The 14145-nt window shown below is 47.1% G+C and overlaps 1 protein-coding gene across 1 annotated transcript in view; it reads left to right on the top strand.

The window, feature by feature from the left end:
* The first annotated feature begins 1932 nt into the window (after positions 1-1932).
* PPP1R14C (protein phosphatase 1 regulatory inhibitor subunit 14C) overlaps positions 1933-14145 on the top strand; it is an 89639-nt gene continuing 77426 nt past the window's right edge. Inside the window, exon 1 of the mRNA XM_068984820.1 lies at positions 1933-2250. Coding sequence (XP_068840921.1) covers positions 1933-2250 — 318 coding nt within the window. The remainder of the gene's footprint in view (positions 2251-14145) is intronic.

Below are 14145 nucleotides of genomic sequence, written 5' to 3' on the forward strand. Positions count from 1 at the left end.
TTTGGCCACCTGATGCAAAGAGCTGACTCTTTTGAAAAGACACTGATGATGGGAAAGATTGAGAGCAGGAGGAGAAGGGGACGACAGAGGATGAGACGGTTGGATGGTATCACCGACTCAATCGGCATGAGTTTGGGTGGACTCCAGGAGCTGGCGATGGACAGGGAGGCCTGGTGTGCTGCGGTCCATGGGGTCACAAAGAGTCGGACACAACTGAGTGATGGAACTGAACTGGCTGTAGAAAGTTTTAAAAGTAGTCTCTGCTGTTATTTTCCTAGCTAAAAAGAAGTTGTCTGGCAATGGTATTGAGAGAGGAAAGGCGGCCGTGCCGGGAATACTACAATACCAGAAATGGAAGACCGGGAACCAGCAGGGACTCACAGAGAAAGATTTGCATCCCCAGTCTCTGGCCCAAGAGACAGAGAGTCTTCTGCCCTTTAACTACCGTATGACCCAGCAATCCCACTGCAGGGCATACACACCGAGGAAACCAGAATTGAAAGAGACACATGTACCCCAATGTTCATCGCAGCACTGTTTATAATAGCCAGGACAGGGAAACAACCTAGATGTCCATCAGCAGATGAATGGATAAGAAAGCTGTGGTACATATACACAATGGAGTATTACTCAGCCATTAAAAAGAATACATTTGAATCAGTTCTGATGAGATGGATGAAACTGGAGCCGATTATACAGAGTGAAGTAAGCCAGAAAGAAAAACACGAATACAGTATACTAACACATATATATGGAATTTAGAAAGATGGCAATGACGACCCTGTATGCAAGACAGCAAAAGAGACACAGATGTGTATAACGGACTTTTGGACTCAGAGGGAGAGGGAGAGAGTGGGATGATTTGGGAGAATGGCATTGTAACGTGTATACTATCATGTAAGAATCGAATCGCCAGTCTATGTCCGACGCAGGATACAGCATGCTTGGGGCTGGTGCATGGGGATGACCCAGAGGGATGTTACGGGGAGGGAGGTGGGAGGGGGGTTCATGTTTGGGAACGCATGTACACCCGTGGTGGATTCATGTTAATGTATGGCAAAACCAATACAGTATTGTAAAGTAAAATAAGGTAAAAAAAATAATAATAAATAAAAAATAAAGATACCTTCATGCTCTGTCTATGAAGAAACAAGACACGGTGTAAGAGGAGAAAAACTGGTCTGGAGAGTATTTTTCAAGGGCGGGATTGCCTCATGGCACAAACGTCGCCTAGTCAATTTTCTCACAAACCGAGGGAGAAAGCTGTATGAATAGGGATGGGTGTTTGGAGCGGTGGGGTGGGGCCAGGAGGGGAGGAGACACGTCCCCGCCCTCCCAGGAGGCAGGAGGAAGTGGAAAAACCTTTGCCAGGGACCTGCGGCTCCGTCCCTTTCCGCGTCGCCTGCCCACTCCCCCCCCCACTCCCCCCGGCGATCGCCAGTCCCCCGGTAGCGCTGGCCAAGGCCGCTGGCGGCGGTGGGTTTCCTGCGCTTCGGGACGGCGGGAGAAGAGCAATCCGTGTGTCCCGGGGCACAGAGCACGGTCATCCGCGCAGAGGACCATCCCTGGCGGCAGACCCTCACCAGTCCTCCCGGTGTCCACACCCCGGCGCCCGCGTCTTCTGCGCGCCCACATTCGCTCCGCCGCACGCAGCTCCCACGCCCCTGGCTGCTGCCTGCCCGGCGACGGATCCGCCTCCCCGGTTGGACCGTGAGGGTCGTCGGCGGCGTCTTTAAGGCTGCGTCCCCGCCCCTGCCTCCTCCCCGCTCTCCCCCGCCCTCGCTTCTCCAGACCTCCCTGGAGCTGGCGGCGGCGAGGAGCAGGTGCCGGCGAAGCCTTCGCATGCCGCTGCCCGGCCCGAGGTGGTAGCGGCGCCCGGCGCTCCGCCTGCCCTCCTCCGGGCCGCACTTCGGCTCCTACGCGCGCGGGGACATGTCGGTGGCGACGGGCAGCAGCGAGGCGGCCGGCGGAGCCGCGGGCAGCGGTGCGCGGGTTTTCTTCCAGAGTCCCCGGGGCGGTGCCGGCGGCAGCCCGGGCTCGAGCAGCGGCTCGGGCTCCTCCCGGGAGGACTCGGCGCCCGTGGCCACCGCGGCTCCCGCCGGGCACGTTCAGCAGCAGCAGCAGCAGCAGCAGCAGCGGCGCCACCAGCAGGGAAAAGTGACGGTAAAATACGATCGCAAGGAGCTTCGGAAACGGCTCGTGCTGGAGGAGTGGATCGTGGAGCAGCTGGGACAGCTGTATGGCTGCGAGGTACCTGGGCGCGGGGTCGGAAGGGTCGCGGGGCGGGGGGCAGACTCGCGCACCGGGTTGTGCTAACACAGGAATTCTCCACGGCTCTGGCTCCCGGCTGCGCGCCGCCCTGGTTCCTGGGGACCGAGGGCTGGGAGCGAGACGCGGCGCGTTCTCTCCCCAGGGTGCCCTCTGGTGCCAGGGCTCACCCTGCTTAGGTTCAGCTGCCGGGTGCCCAGAGAGCTGGGGGCCCCTTGATGATCGTGGGGAGGTCGGGTCTTGCTCAGCGCTCCCAACTCTGGGCTCTCCTCGGCTTCAGCTGCATCTTCCCAAAGTGGGGCTCGGAGGGGCTCACCCAGCTGCGCGCAAGAACAGGACTCCCTGCTAGGATCCTGGCAACCCCGAGTTTTATGGAGAGGGAGCAGGGAAGAGACTGAAACCCGCTTCACCGAGAGGAGAGGTTCTGGGGATCCCAGAGGCCCCCTGCGTTCTTGAAATAATATCACAAAACCGTAAGCTGGACGCGTTCCCTGTTCCAGCCAGCCCCGACGCGTGTCTCCACGATTTGTCCTTGCCTTACCAAAGCTGCACGCATTGAGCTTTGTTGAAGCAGGTTTCTTTCTTCCTGCCCAGTTTCAGTTACTCCCGTTGATGGGAGCAGAATGAGAGCCTTGGGCAACCTGGAAGGGTTCGGGGTGGAGGAAGGGAGCCTGCGGGTGTGCTGGGAATTCCCCGGCTCCCACTCCGCCGCGATATTTACTTCCCACAGTTCAGGGGCTAAGCCTGTACGCAAACCTGCCGCATAAGGAGAAATGGTTGATGTGTTTTTGGAGAAATATTAAGAACAAACTGTAACAAAACTGTGCTTACCGAAAAAGGACCGAAGCTAAAATGCTCTCCCAGGAGACTTTTTAATGGCAGTGATTGTAAATGAAGTATTCTACTTCTCTTAAGGGAGTGGAGTTTGGAAAGGGTGGAAGGATGAAGAGGGTTAATAATTAAGGATATGGCTTCTGAGTTAAAGCTGAGTTTGCGTTCATCCGGCTGTTACCCTCTTCAGCAAAAATGAAAGCCAGATGAACCCACTGGCTTTTCCTCTGGTTTGGATTTCACACATTTTATGGCCTATTGTGAACACCTATTTTCCTTAATATTCTCATCGAGCGAGGAAACAGCATTCTCATTACGGACTCCTGATGAATGATTATGATATAATGAAGCTTGACTATATGACTAATGGGCTTGTAAATTTCCTCCAGCCCAGCTCTTATAAAAGCATTTTAATTGCATAAATAAAAACTGGCCCAAATCGAAAGTGTTTATGGTGTTTTTTTAAGTAGGAAGTTGGCAAAACTCTTTAAAGAAACAATATATTTGATTTCGATGGGATTACTGTGGGGGTGGATGGAAGACTCAGTCTTGCCTCTGTAGAATCCAATTAGTTTTCATTTATTTCATAGTAGTCTTTATGCTCCATTTTGGGTTTAGAGAAGATTTGGGTTAATAGAGAAACTACTGTTGAAATTATGCTTTAGTAATGCTCCTTTTATGGCAGACCAATTACATGTAGCTTGGGAAAGAGTTCCAGCCTCTTAGCAAGGTTGGTAAATCATGTATTTTCAAAATTCTCCTAACTGGTAAAAAAAAAAAAAAAAAAAAAAAGGAAGATTGAATGCTCATTGTATTAAACATGTAGATTAGGTACCTATTTTAAAGGGTAAAGATGACCTTGAATCTTTTCCTTATGCTTCTCACATTTCAGACCTCCACATATAGCAAACAGCTAAAAATCGGAGAGGTTTTGTGGTTAAATGACACAAGATGCTATATGCTGCCGGCTTGTTATTAAAATGTGGCAGGTATTTCTATTCAAGTTGCTTGTTCTGTCATGTTAGGTTGAAGAGCTATAAGTCATGTTGGCAATTTATAAATACTATGCTGATGCTACACCTTCACTGAATAATAAAAAGCCTGTGGACTAGTAAGTAGCCATATAAAGGACTGTCTTCTTCCATCTCTTTCTCCACTAGTACGGCTCTATTTTTAGTTTCAGCTCTCTGGTCTGATAGCCTCTCCTCGCTGATAGTTTCAAGTATTTCAGCCTCTGGTGTGTAAATTGAGAAGGACCTAGCTGGTTTGTAGCTCTGAATCTCCTGAATATGAAGGTTAGTAAATGTCCAAATGGTGTGTGTGTGAAATTGACATGGAAAGCCAACTTGCCAGACTTCAGCTCGGCCAGAGGCTTGAGCTGTCTTCTAGGTTGGGTGCCTTCTAGATGTAATTTCAGAAAAACTTGCATCAGGCAGGTCAGCAGTTAGATGATCTATCCTTTTCAGAATAGGAAATAGTGGTCTTTTAGAGTGCTATAAAGTGTGATATTTTAAATTAGAAAGGAGTGGGGATAAAGAAATACACAGAATAACTTCCCAGCTATGGTTTTATCTAGAAGTTTGCAGTGGCCAGTTTCGTATAGAGAATAACACAAAGAGAATTTATGGAGTAAGTACTTGTGTTAGGTCCCAGGTGTTGTTCTAGGCCCTTTGTGTACACTGACTCATTAGTCTTTACAACAACCCATATGAACAGGGTGCTGTTATCCTCTCAGACACAGCAGAATTAAAAGGCTTTCCCAAGCTCCGTAGCTGGTGGATGGCACTGGGTGGATGGCATGCACTCTGAGTCCATGTTCCAACCACCAAACCTGCTTCTAACTCTGCAGCGTCCTGTGTAAGAAAACAGGTGGAGGCCTCACAGCATGCGTCTGAATATTTAAAAGTGTCTCTTTAAAATGTATTCTATCCTCCTACCTTGACAACTGTATCTTCATAATGACCCAGAAAGGGAGATTTGAACCATGAATTCCCAGATCTCCCAAAGCTCAGAACTGATCAAAAGAACCGTTCCCTGGCCCAGGGCCTGCTTCCTTTGGCTGTTCACCTGTGATACCATCCTACCTGGTGAAGGGCATTGTGTCCACTTGCATGTCCAGTCTATCCACACCCTCCGCCACCCCCTAACCATGCCTCTGGCTCCAACCAAGGAGGCCAGACCTGGGAAGAGCTGGTTCATGCCTTGGAAGTGTCTGCATATTTGATCAGGGGATGCTGGGGACTTGAAGTGTAGCCTAAAACCAGATGGAGGCTTACCGGTCCTGGATGAGGATGTCTACCTGGTACTCTGCAGGAAAATGCCTGTGGCAGGAGTGGCCCAGGGCTGTGACCCCTCTTACACAGTCTAAGCATAGTATCGTTAAACAGCATAGCCTTTTGGATATAAAAATAAATGTCTTTATAGATTCTAAAATGGTTATGTTTATAGTTATTTTCCATTTCATCTACTTGTACAGGTAGTTACATTTTCACCTAGGAATTTGATTATCCTGGAACTGCAAGGTTAACTCTGCATCAGCATGTAAGGATTTCTGTTTTAAGACATTTTCATATCTCTCCCAAATCCTGATGGTTTTAAAGAGCACTTGATATCTGGCATAATTCTACTTTGACAAGTATTGCAAGAGGACTTACTGGATAAGTCATGTCAAGTTTTCTCATCTTGCCCAGCATCAAGATAACATCGGTACTTCCAGTTTTGCAATTTGATTTGCTTTGGAAATAAAAGCCCGTCGTTAATCTCAGATTACTGAAACCCCCACAGCAGCCTAGGCATAAACAGACTTGCACACAGAGGGCATCCCCTGGGATCCTGACTGTCCATTCAGAAGGACTTTCCTTTTCCAGCATCAGTCTGCATTTTTAAAAATTTTATTTATTTTTTTAATTGAAGGATAATGGCTTTACAGAATTTTGTTGTTTTCTGTCAAACTTCAACATGATGTCTGTGTTTTAAAAAGTGGTTTCTGGCATATTACACTTTTTCATCTTCCCTTACTCCCTACCATCTTCATTCTGTAAATCAGTGGTTCTCAAAATATTTTGATTGTGGCCCTAGAAAGAAATTCCCTTGCCTCCTGATACCTACACTGACACATGGATGGATGCAGAGATTCACAAAGATCAGTTAATGTTACCATGTACGCAAAAGAAAAATTACCAAGTTAATCTAAAATGAATGCATACATGCCAAGTTGCTTCAGTCGTGTCTGACTCTTTGCAGCCCCATAGACTATAGCCTGCCAAGCTCCTCTGTCCATGGGATTCTCCAAGCAAGAGTACTAGACTGGGTTGCCATGCCCTCTTCCAGGGGATCTACCTGACATAAGAATCGAACCCACATCTCTTAAGTCTCCTGCATTGGCAGGCAGGTTCTTTACCACTAGCACCATCTGGGAAGCCCCTAATATAAAATATGACTTTATTAATATTTAAATACAATATTCTGTTCTATTTAATTTACCAGAATTGCTGGCTGTGACTCTCTAAATTGATTTCATCACACATTTGGGGGTTGTGACCTGCCATTAAAAATGTACTGCTCCAGAAAGGGAAACACTTAAACATATTTAAGAGACAAAGCTAAAATTTATTAAGTACTTTCTCTATCAGGTATGACTCATGTAATCGTAGTAACAACCTCTGATAGTCCCGTGGATGTGGAAACTGAGGCTCAGAGAAGTCTAGAAGTTGCCTGAGGCCCCTCAGCTGGAACACAGTGGAGCAGGGCTGTGTGCAGAAAGCCAGATGTACCCTAACCACTGGTTCCTGAGATGGAACAGTGCCTGGCAGTCTCTGTGAACCCTGTAGGTTACCTGCTCCTGGATGCAGCTGTGATAACTTTTGGGTAGACTGATGTTGCATGTAGAGGGACACAGATGTCTGTGGGTTTGTTCTTGGATCAGGCTGCCTTTTCAGTTCAGGTCCTTACTTTGTTCTCAACTCCCACTCTACAACATCAAATTAGCCTGCTTTGCTGGAAGGTAGAAACTGCTGTCTATAAGATGGTTTGTGGATAATGTGGCGAATCCCCATTTTGGTAGCTATTTGAGAATGAATCGGCTTTTCAACAAAACTGCTTAAAATGGATACCAAGGAGGAAGGGGGATGGGATGAATTGGGAGATTGGGATTGACAAATATACCCTACTATGAAGCGGGTTGCCGTTCCCTTCTCCAGGGGATCTTCCTGACCCAGGGGTCAAACCTGGGTCTCCCGTGTTGCAGGCAGATTCTTTACTGTCTGAGCCACCAGGGAAGCCCCTAATGTATAAAATAGACCACTAATGAGAATCTACTGTGTAGCACGGGGAACTCCACTCAGTGCTCTGGTCACCTAAATGGGAAGGAAATCCAAGGACAGGGGCTATATGTATCCATGCAACTGGTTTCACTTTGCTGTGCAGCAGAAACTAACACAGCACTGTAACACAACTATACTCCAACTAAAAAAAAAAGAACTGCTTAAAGAAAACACCATAAACTCAATCTGTAAAATATTATGGAATAAATTAAACATGTTTAAAATTCTATGAATAAAAGAACTCGAAATTGCCAAAGGCTGAAAAGGAAACTGTGCTTAACAAGTTCCCTTTGGAGCAATGGTTAGGGAAATCTGACGCGGAGGCAGCAGGTAAAAGAGTAAATGCTTTGAAGTGAGGGAACCTGAAAGCTACACTGGCCCCTGCATTGAGTAGTGCTGAGATGGGGCATCTTCCTTATTAACTTCTGAGCCCCACTTTCCCCTGCGTTTAAGGGAATCATCCTGGCCCCTTGGCGGGGTCGTTATGAGTTCTGCATGGGTCAGACCACGGAGCTGGAACTTAGTGGGTGTAATCTGAACCACTCATGCGTGCGTGCTTGGTCAGTCAGTTGTGTCTGACTCTCTGTGACCCCAAGGACTGTACCTCGCCAGGCTCCTCTGTCCATGGGATTTTCCACCCAAGAATACTGGGGTGGGTTGCCATTTCCTCTTCCAGGGGATCTTCCCACTGCGTCTCCTCCATTGGAAGATGGATTCTTTACCACTGAGCCTCCTGGGAAGCCCCAGTTGGAACCATAACCAGCCACTAACTGTTGGTCATTCTCTATGATACAGGAGGGCAGAAGTGGGGAAGAAAATGAAGTCTTCATACCTAGTTGTTGGTAGAGTTTGGAGATGGATATGAGGTCAGAGGTGTTGGTGTGTCTCTGAACTTGAACATGAGCAAATATCATCCCCCTCCCCCTTTTTTCTAGCGCCTTCCTTATTCTGGAAGTGCTTGTGAATTTTCATTTGTGTGGAGAGACCTTGCTATTGTTCAGCCACTAAGTCGTGCTCGACTCTTTGTGACTGCAGCATGGACTGCAGCATGCCAGGATCCTCTGTCCTCCACTCTCTCTCTGAGTTTGCTCAAATTCATGTCTGTTAAGTCGGTGATGCTACCTAGCCATCTCATCCTCTGCTGCCCGTGTCTCCCTTTGTCTTCAGTCTTTCTCAGCATCAGGGTCTTAGGCATCAACAGTTTGAAGGCAGGGTTGATTTTAATTTTCTTCGTCTGTGTCCCTAGTAGGGCTCAAACATGAAGCAATAGCGTGAATGAATGAAAAAGAATCAACCTTCAGAAAACTTTTGAAAAGTCCTTGTTGTTTTAGTCCTGGATTATTTTTAGCGATGCTCCTTTATCCTACTCCTGGCTATGGCAAAATACTAATCTAGGGTTTTGGTAAACAGTCATCAATATCAAGCTCTTGCATCTTCACTGTTTGATTTCAACATTTTTGGATATACGCCTACCTTCGTTGACTTATTTGCTTGAAATAGGAACTTAAAGACAGTAGCTGCAGCTAGTTGATTTTTAAGCTTAGATTGAGAGAATTCTTTGACAATTGAACTTCTTCCTCCAGTGTCCTGTTCACTCTTTTCGTTTGCTTCTACTGTGCCCCTCGCCACACTAACCTACCTGCCCTTCTCGTCTCTGGCAACTCTTGGCTTCCAGGATCTTCTGTTCTTCTCCCACCATTGAAACAACCTGGCTTCCTAGGGTGCCCTTGCTCACCTCACAGCTGTCCTCTTTCTAGATGGAGGGCGCAGTGAAGTCTGTTTTCATCTTCCTTCTGGTCTGCACACCATGTGCATAACTGCGTCTTGCGGTCTGCTATCCTGTCTCTTGTCTCCTGCGCTTGGCTATTTCACACCTTCACCTGGCTTTGCAGGGTACCTTTCTTGTTACCTGAACTGCCCCTCGCAGCCTCCCGTGTTCAAGCCAGGCCAACTGCCCTCCCAAGCAGGCTCTTAATTACTCTCCTATCTGGGCTGCTTTTTCAGCCTCCCCTTTTCACCCCAGCACACACACAAGTTGCAGTGTTTCTTTTTGTTACCAACAACCCCCTACCACAAAAATGCTTTCCTTTTTCAATCCTGTACTTCCTTTGATTGTGGCCCTATCTTCTCCTTCCCTTACTATTTTTCCAAATCTTTCTCCTCCATGACACCACTGTTTATCCATCACCATCTGATGTCGGCTTCTGCCACAGTTTCCCTGAGGATCTCCCTGTTGCTCAATCCAGTGGGTTTGTTTGGGTCTCTATTTCATTGACCTTCCGAGGCCTTTGGTGCCCTTCTGCATTTCCTTGGGAACCCCTTTGCTCTAAGCAGATCTCTCCTGGGTCTCATCCTTATCACTAGTGACTCTTCCAGCCTCCTCTCTGCGTTTTCTTCCTCTGTCTTCCTCTTGGGTCTCTACTCTATTCTCTCTATTTTTCTTACCACTGCTACATCCTCTTTCTGGGTGATATGAATATTCCCGTGGCTTCAGTCACTGTTCACACACTGACAACTCTTCGATCTCCATTTTTAGCCCTGATCTGTTTTCGGAGTACCAGACATATTCAGATGCCGGGTGGGAGCTTCACCTTCAGCTGCTCTGAAGCTGAGTTTCTTGTCATCCTCTGCAAACCCGCCCTCTTCCTCAGTTGCCTCGGTGGGCGGAGGGCACGCTGTCTGCAGGTGTCCAGCCCAAATCACGCTGGCTCCTTTCTCTGACCTCTCCCTGCGGGTCACACCCAGCAGTCAGGAGACCTTGTTGATGCCTGCGCCTTCAAGCCCTGGAGTCTGACTGCGTGGCTTCTCACTGCCACCCCTTTAGTCCAGCACCTTACAACGTCTCACCTGTATTATAGCACCAGACACTTTGGTCTCCTGTCCCTCAAATTCCTGCTACTACGAGTACTGGTACTACTACAGTCCCTCCACTAGTGCTGCTGGTGTTACTACTTCTGCTACTCAAATAGCTCTCGGTCAAGGGCCGGGTGATGTAGACATTTTATCTCCAACAGCCAATCCTGGCAGTAACTTTATGGGGTGGGAAGTATTGTCTTCATTGCTTCACATTACAGAGGAAGAAACTGAGGTCAGAGAAGTTGCTCCTTGTCCCTGTCCAAGGTCACGGTGACTCCCAAAGTCACACAGCCTCCATGCTGCTATTGCTCCCATCAGCTGCTTGTCTCAAGTTCTTACTGCACACCCGATCCTTGCTGAGCTGGAGTTCAGTCCTTGCAGTAAGTCGGGAAGGAAGGTCGAGAGACTGCAGTACAGAGATCTTGAGCCACAGGTCTCATTCAGAGGTAATATCGTCTCAAGTGGTGAGGCTGGAGCGAAGCCCTGTCTCCAGTTCCTGGGATGGGGTCTTCTCCTCTGATCCCTCACCTCCAGCTCTCCCTCCCCACGGGAGCTTCGGAGCCCCATCCACGTGGCTGGAGTGTTTCCAAAATCCCGACCCGATCTAGTCACCCCCATAGCCTCTGGGGCTATGACAAAGCTCAGGGGTCCCCTCTCTGGTCCCATCTCTTGTCCCCACCCCACCCCTGCTTCTTCAGTTATCAACCGAGATCCCAGAGCAGGTGAGGCGGGAACCCCATCCCCCTTGCTTTCTCCTTCTGCCAGCGTCACCTCTTTCTTCCTTCTCCTCCTCACCTGTCTACCTCTTACCTGTTCTCCTCCAGGAAGCCTCTGTGGCAGGTGCTGTCCCTGGCAAGCTGGCCGACAGGCCTTTGCCGGCTTGTGCCTACCCGTGTCTCAGCACCTTTCTGTAGTCCTGTCCCCTGGCCTTGCTGCCAGCTTCATCAGGGTGGAATCTTGTGGTCTCTGCAGCCTGGGTGGCCTCTTCGTCCTGTCTGCACTCAGGGGTCCAGGACTTGGCTGTCAAGTGAGTGATGCACAGACTGGCCCTGTAGACCAGTTGGCAGCATCATCTGGTGCCGTGCATTTCAGAAGTACATAACCCAAATTAAGTGCATTAATGGAGTATGATCTGCCTGTATTAAAAACCTGCTCTTCTTGGGACTTCCCTAGTGGTCCAGAGATTAAGACTCCTCTCTTCCACTGCAGGGGACTCAGGTTCAATCCCTAGTGAGGGAACTCAGATCCCACATACAGCATGCAGCATGGCAAAAAAAAAAAAAAAAACTTCCATCATTGATGAAGTTTTGATTCTTTTTCATGGTTAGGAATTATATCCATGTAGTTATTATTATTTTTTTTTTTTGGCCTGGAAAATTCCTTGAGCAGAGGAGGCTGGCAGGCTATAGTCCACGGGGCCACAAAGAGTTGGACATGACTGAGCAACCCAGCACACAGTTTTTTGAGACTGTGAATTAAAAGAGTATCATGATGGAATAAGGCATTGATGCCTGGGTCATAAAAGTCTTCAAAGGGAGTAATCACACATTACTGCCATTCTTCTCTGTAATTTTAATTTTTTATTATGGACAAGAATATTACTTTGTTTGCACAGTAATTGTTCACTTCTTTGGGAATGGAGATGCTTGCTGTACTGGGAAGAGGTGAGGGCTTTTCCAGCAGCAGATAACATTCAGAGCGACAGGCTCACACATGTCTTGATGGAACAAGGAATGAAAGCCAGGATTCCTGCCTCTGCTTAAAAGTTCAGGCCAATAAATTCTCACCAGGTTTTTCTTAGTCAGCACTGGCATTTTGGAAATCTGTTCCACTGCATAAAAGCTGAGAAAAAAGGAGACCAGAGTGTGATTTAGTCTCTAAAGCATCACTTTATGGTTGAAGATAAAATGATCACAAGGGTTTTTCCTTTTTGAAAGAACCCTGGGGGCAAACTGTGGAAAGACTTGTGGAGGGCAAGAATATTCATTTATTCATTCATTCCAACAGACATTTGCATAGATGGGGAAAGAGGAATAAGATGCCATCATCCATTTAAATTAGGTAAGAGAAAAAGAGAAAGTAAAGGAAACTTGTCCATTATAGGAGGAGAACGGAGGCATCCACATAGTTGGAAGTCCTTTGATGGCAGCAACTCTCTCCTGTTTGCAGTTGAATATGTGTTTTCCATACATTTCTTTACTGTCTTTTCATACTGCTTATGGGATTCTTGAGGCAAGAATACTGAAATGGTTTGCCATTCCCTTTTCCAGTGGACCACGTTTTGTCAGAACTCTCCACCCATCCATCTTGGGTGGCCCTGCACAGCGTGGCTCATAGCTTCCTTGAGTTACACAAGGCTGTGATCCATGTGATAATTTTGATTAGTTTCTGTGATTGTGGTTTTCATTCTGGAGGCTGTAGAATTATAGTTGTTGCTTTTTCTGTCTGTCATAAGGGTGGTGTCATCTGCATATCTGAGATTGTTGATATTTCTCCTGGCAATCTTGATTCCAGCTTGTGCTTCATCCAGCCTGGCATTTCCCATGATGTACTCTGCATATAAGTTAAATAAGCAGGATGACAATATAGAGCCTTGACATACTCCTTCCCCAATTTTGAACCAATTTTCTGCCACCCTTATGGCAGAAAGTGAAGAGAAACTAAAGAGCTTCTTGATGAAGGTGAAACAGGGGAGTGAAAAAGCTGGCTTAAAACACAACATTCAAAAAGCCAAGATCATGGCATCCAGTCCCATCACTTCATGGCAAATAGATGGGGAAACAATGAAAACAGTGGCAGACTGTTTCCTTGGCCTCCAAAATCACTGCATAAAGTGACTGCAGCCATGAAATTAAAAGACACTTGCCCTTTGGAAGGAAAGCTGTGACAAACCTAGACAGCATATTAAAAAGCAGAGACACTACATTGCTGACAAAGGTCTGTCTAGTCAGAGCTATGGTTTTTCCAGTAGTCACGTATAGATGTGAGAGCTGGACCATAAAGAAGGCTGAGGCCCAAAGAATTGATGCTTTTGAACTGTGGTACTGGAGAAGACTTTTGAGAGTCCCTTGGACTGCAAGAAGATCCAACCAGTCAATCCTGAATACTCATTGGAAGGACTGATGCTGCAGCTAAAGCTCCAATACTTTGACCACTTGATACAAAGGGCCAACTCATTGGAAAAGATTGAGGGCAGGAGGAGAAGGGGACAACGGAGGATGAGATGGTTGGATGGCATCACTGCCTTAATGGACACAAGAGCAAACTCTGGGAGATGGTGAAAGACAGGGAAGCTTGATGTCCTGCAGTTCGTGGGATCACAAAGAGTCAGACACGACTTAACAACTGAACAATGACAACAAATGTACTGCCTAGTGGTTGTGTCCTTCTTCCTTTACCCTAAGCCTGTTTTCAGGAAGATTACCTTAAATTCATTGACGTTATAATGTAAATGATTAAAAACATGTTATCTTTCATTTTAATAGGAAGTAAAGTCTTAAGTAAGAGAAAGTCATCATTTAATAACTGAACTTCAGGAATGAATAAACAGGGCAGGCTATATCGTTTATGGGCTGTGGGACCTTGTTGGTGTCTATGAAATCTATGACTCAAAATCTGTTTCTAATATGATGCTGTGGGAATGACCTGGCCTCTGTTCTAGTGGGCAGCCCGCTTACCAGCCAGACGACCTATCATATTCATGACAGGCTTTTGTTTTCAGGTTTTCTTTCCTCATCTTAAAAAAGGGGGAGGAAGTCTAAGGCTTCCTTGAATGATCTTTAGAGGTTCTATAATAAATCTGGATGCGCACTGGAGAAAAGGAGATTTATTAAAGGGAGGGTGATGCTGTAAGCAGTAATAGAGGGGC

Source organism: Capricornis sumatraensis, chromosome 13, assembly GCF_032405125.1.
Source record: "Capricornis sumatraensis isolate serow.1 chromosome 13, serow.2, whole genome shotgun sequence".
Classification (NCBI taxonomy): Eukaryota; Metazoa; Chordata; class Mammalia; order Artiodactyla; family Bovidae; genus Capricornis; species Capricornis sumatraensis.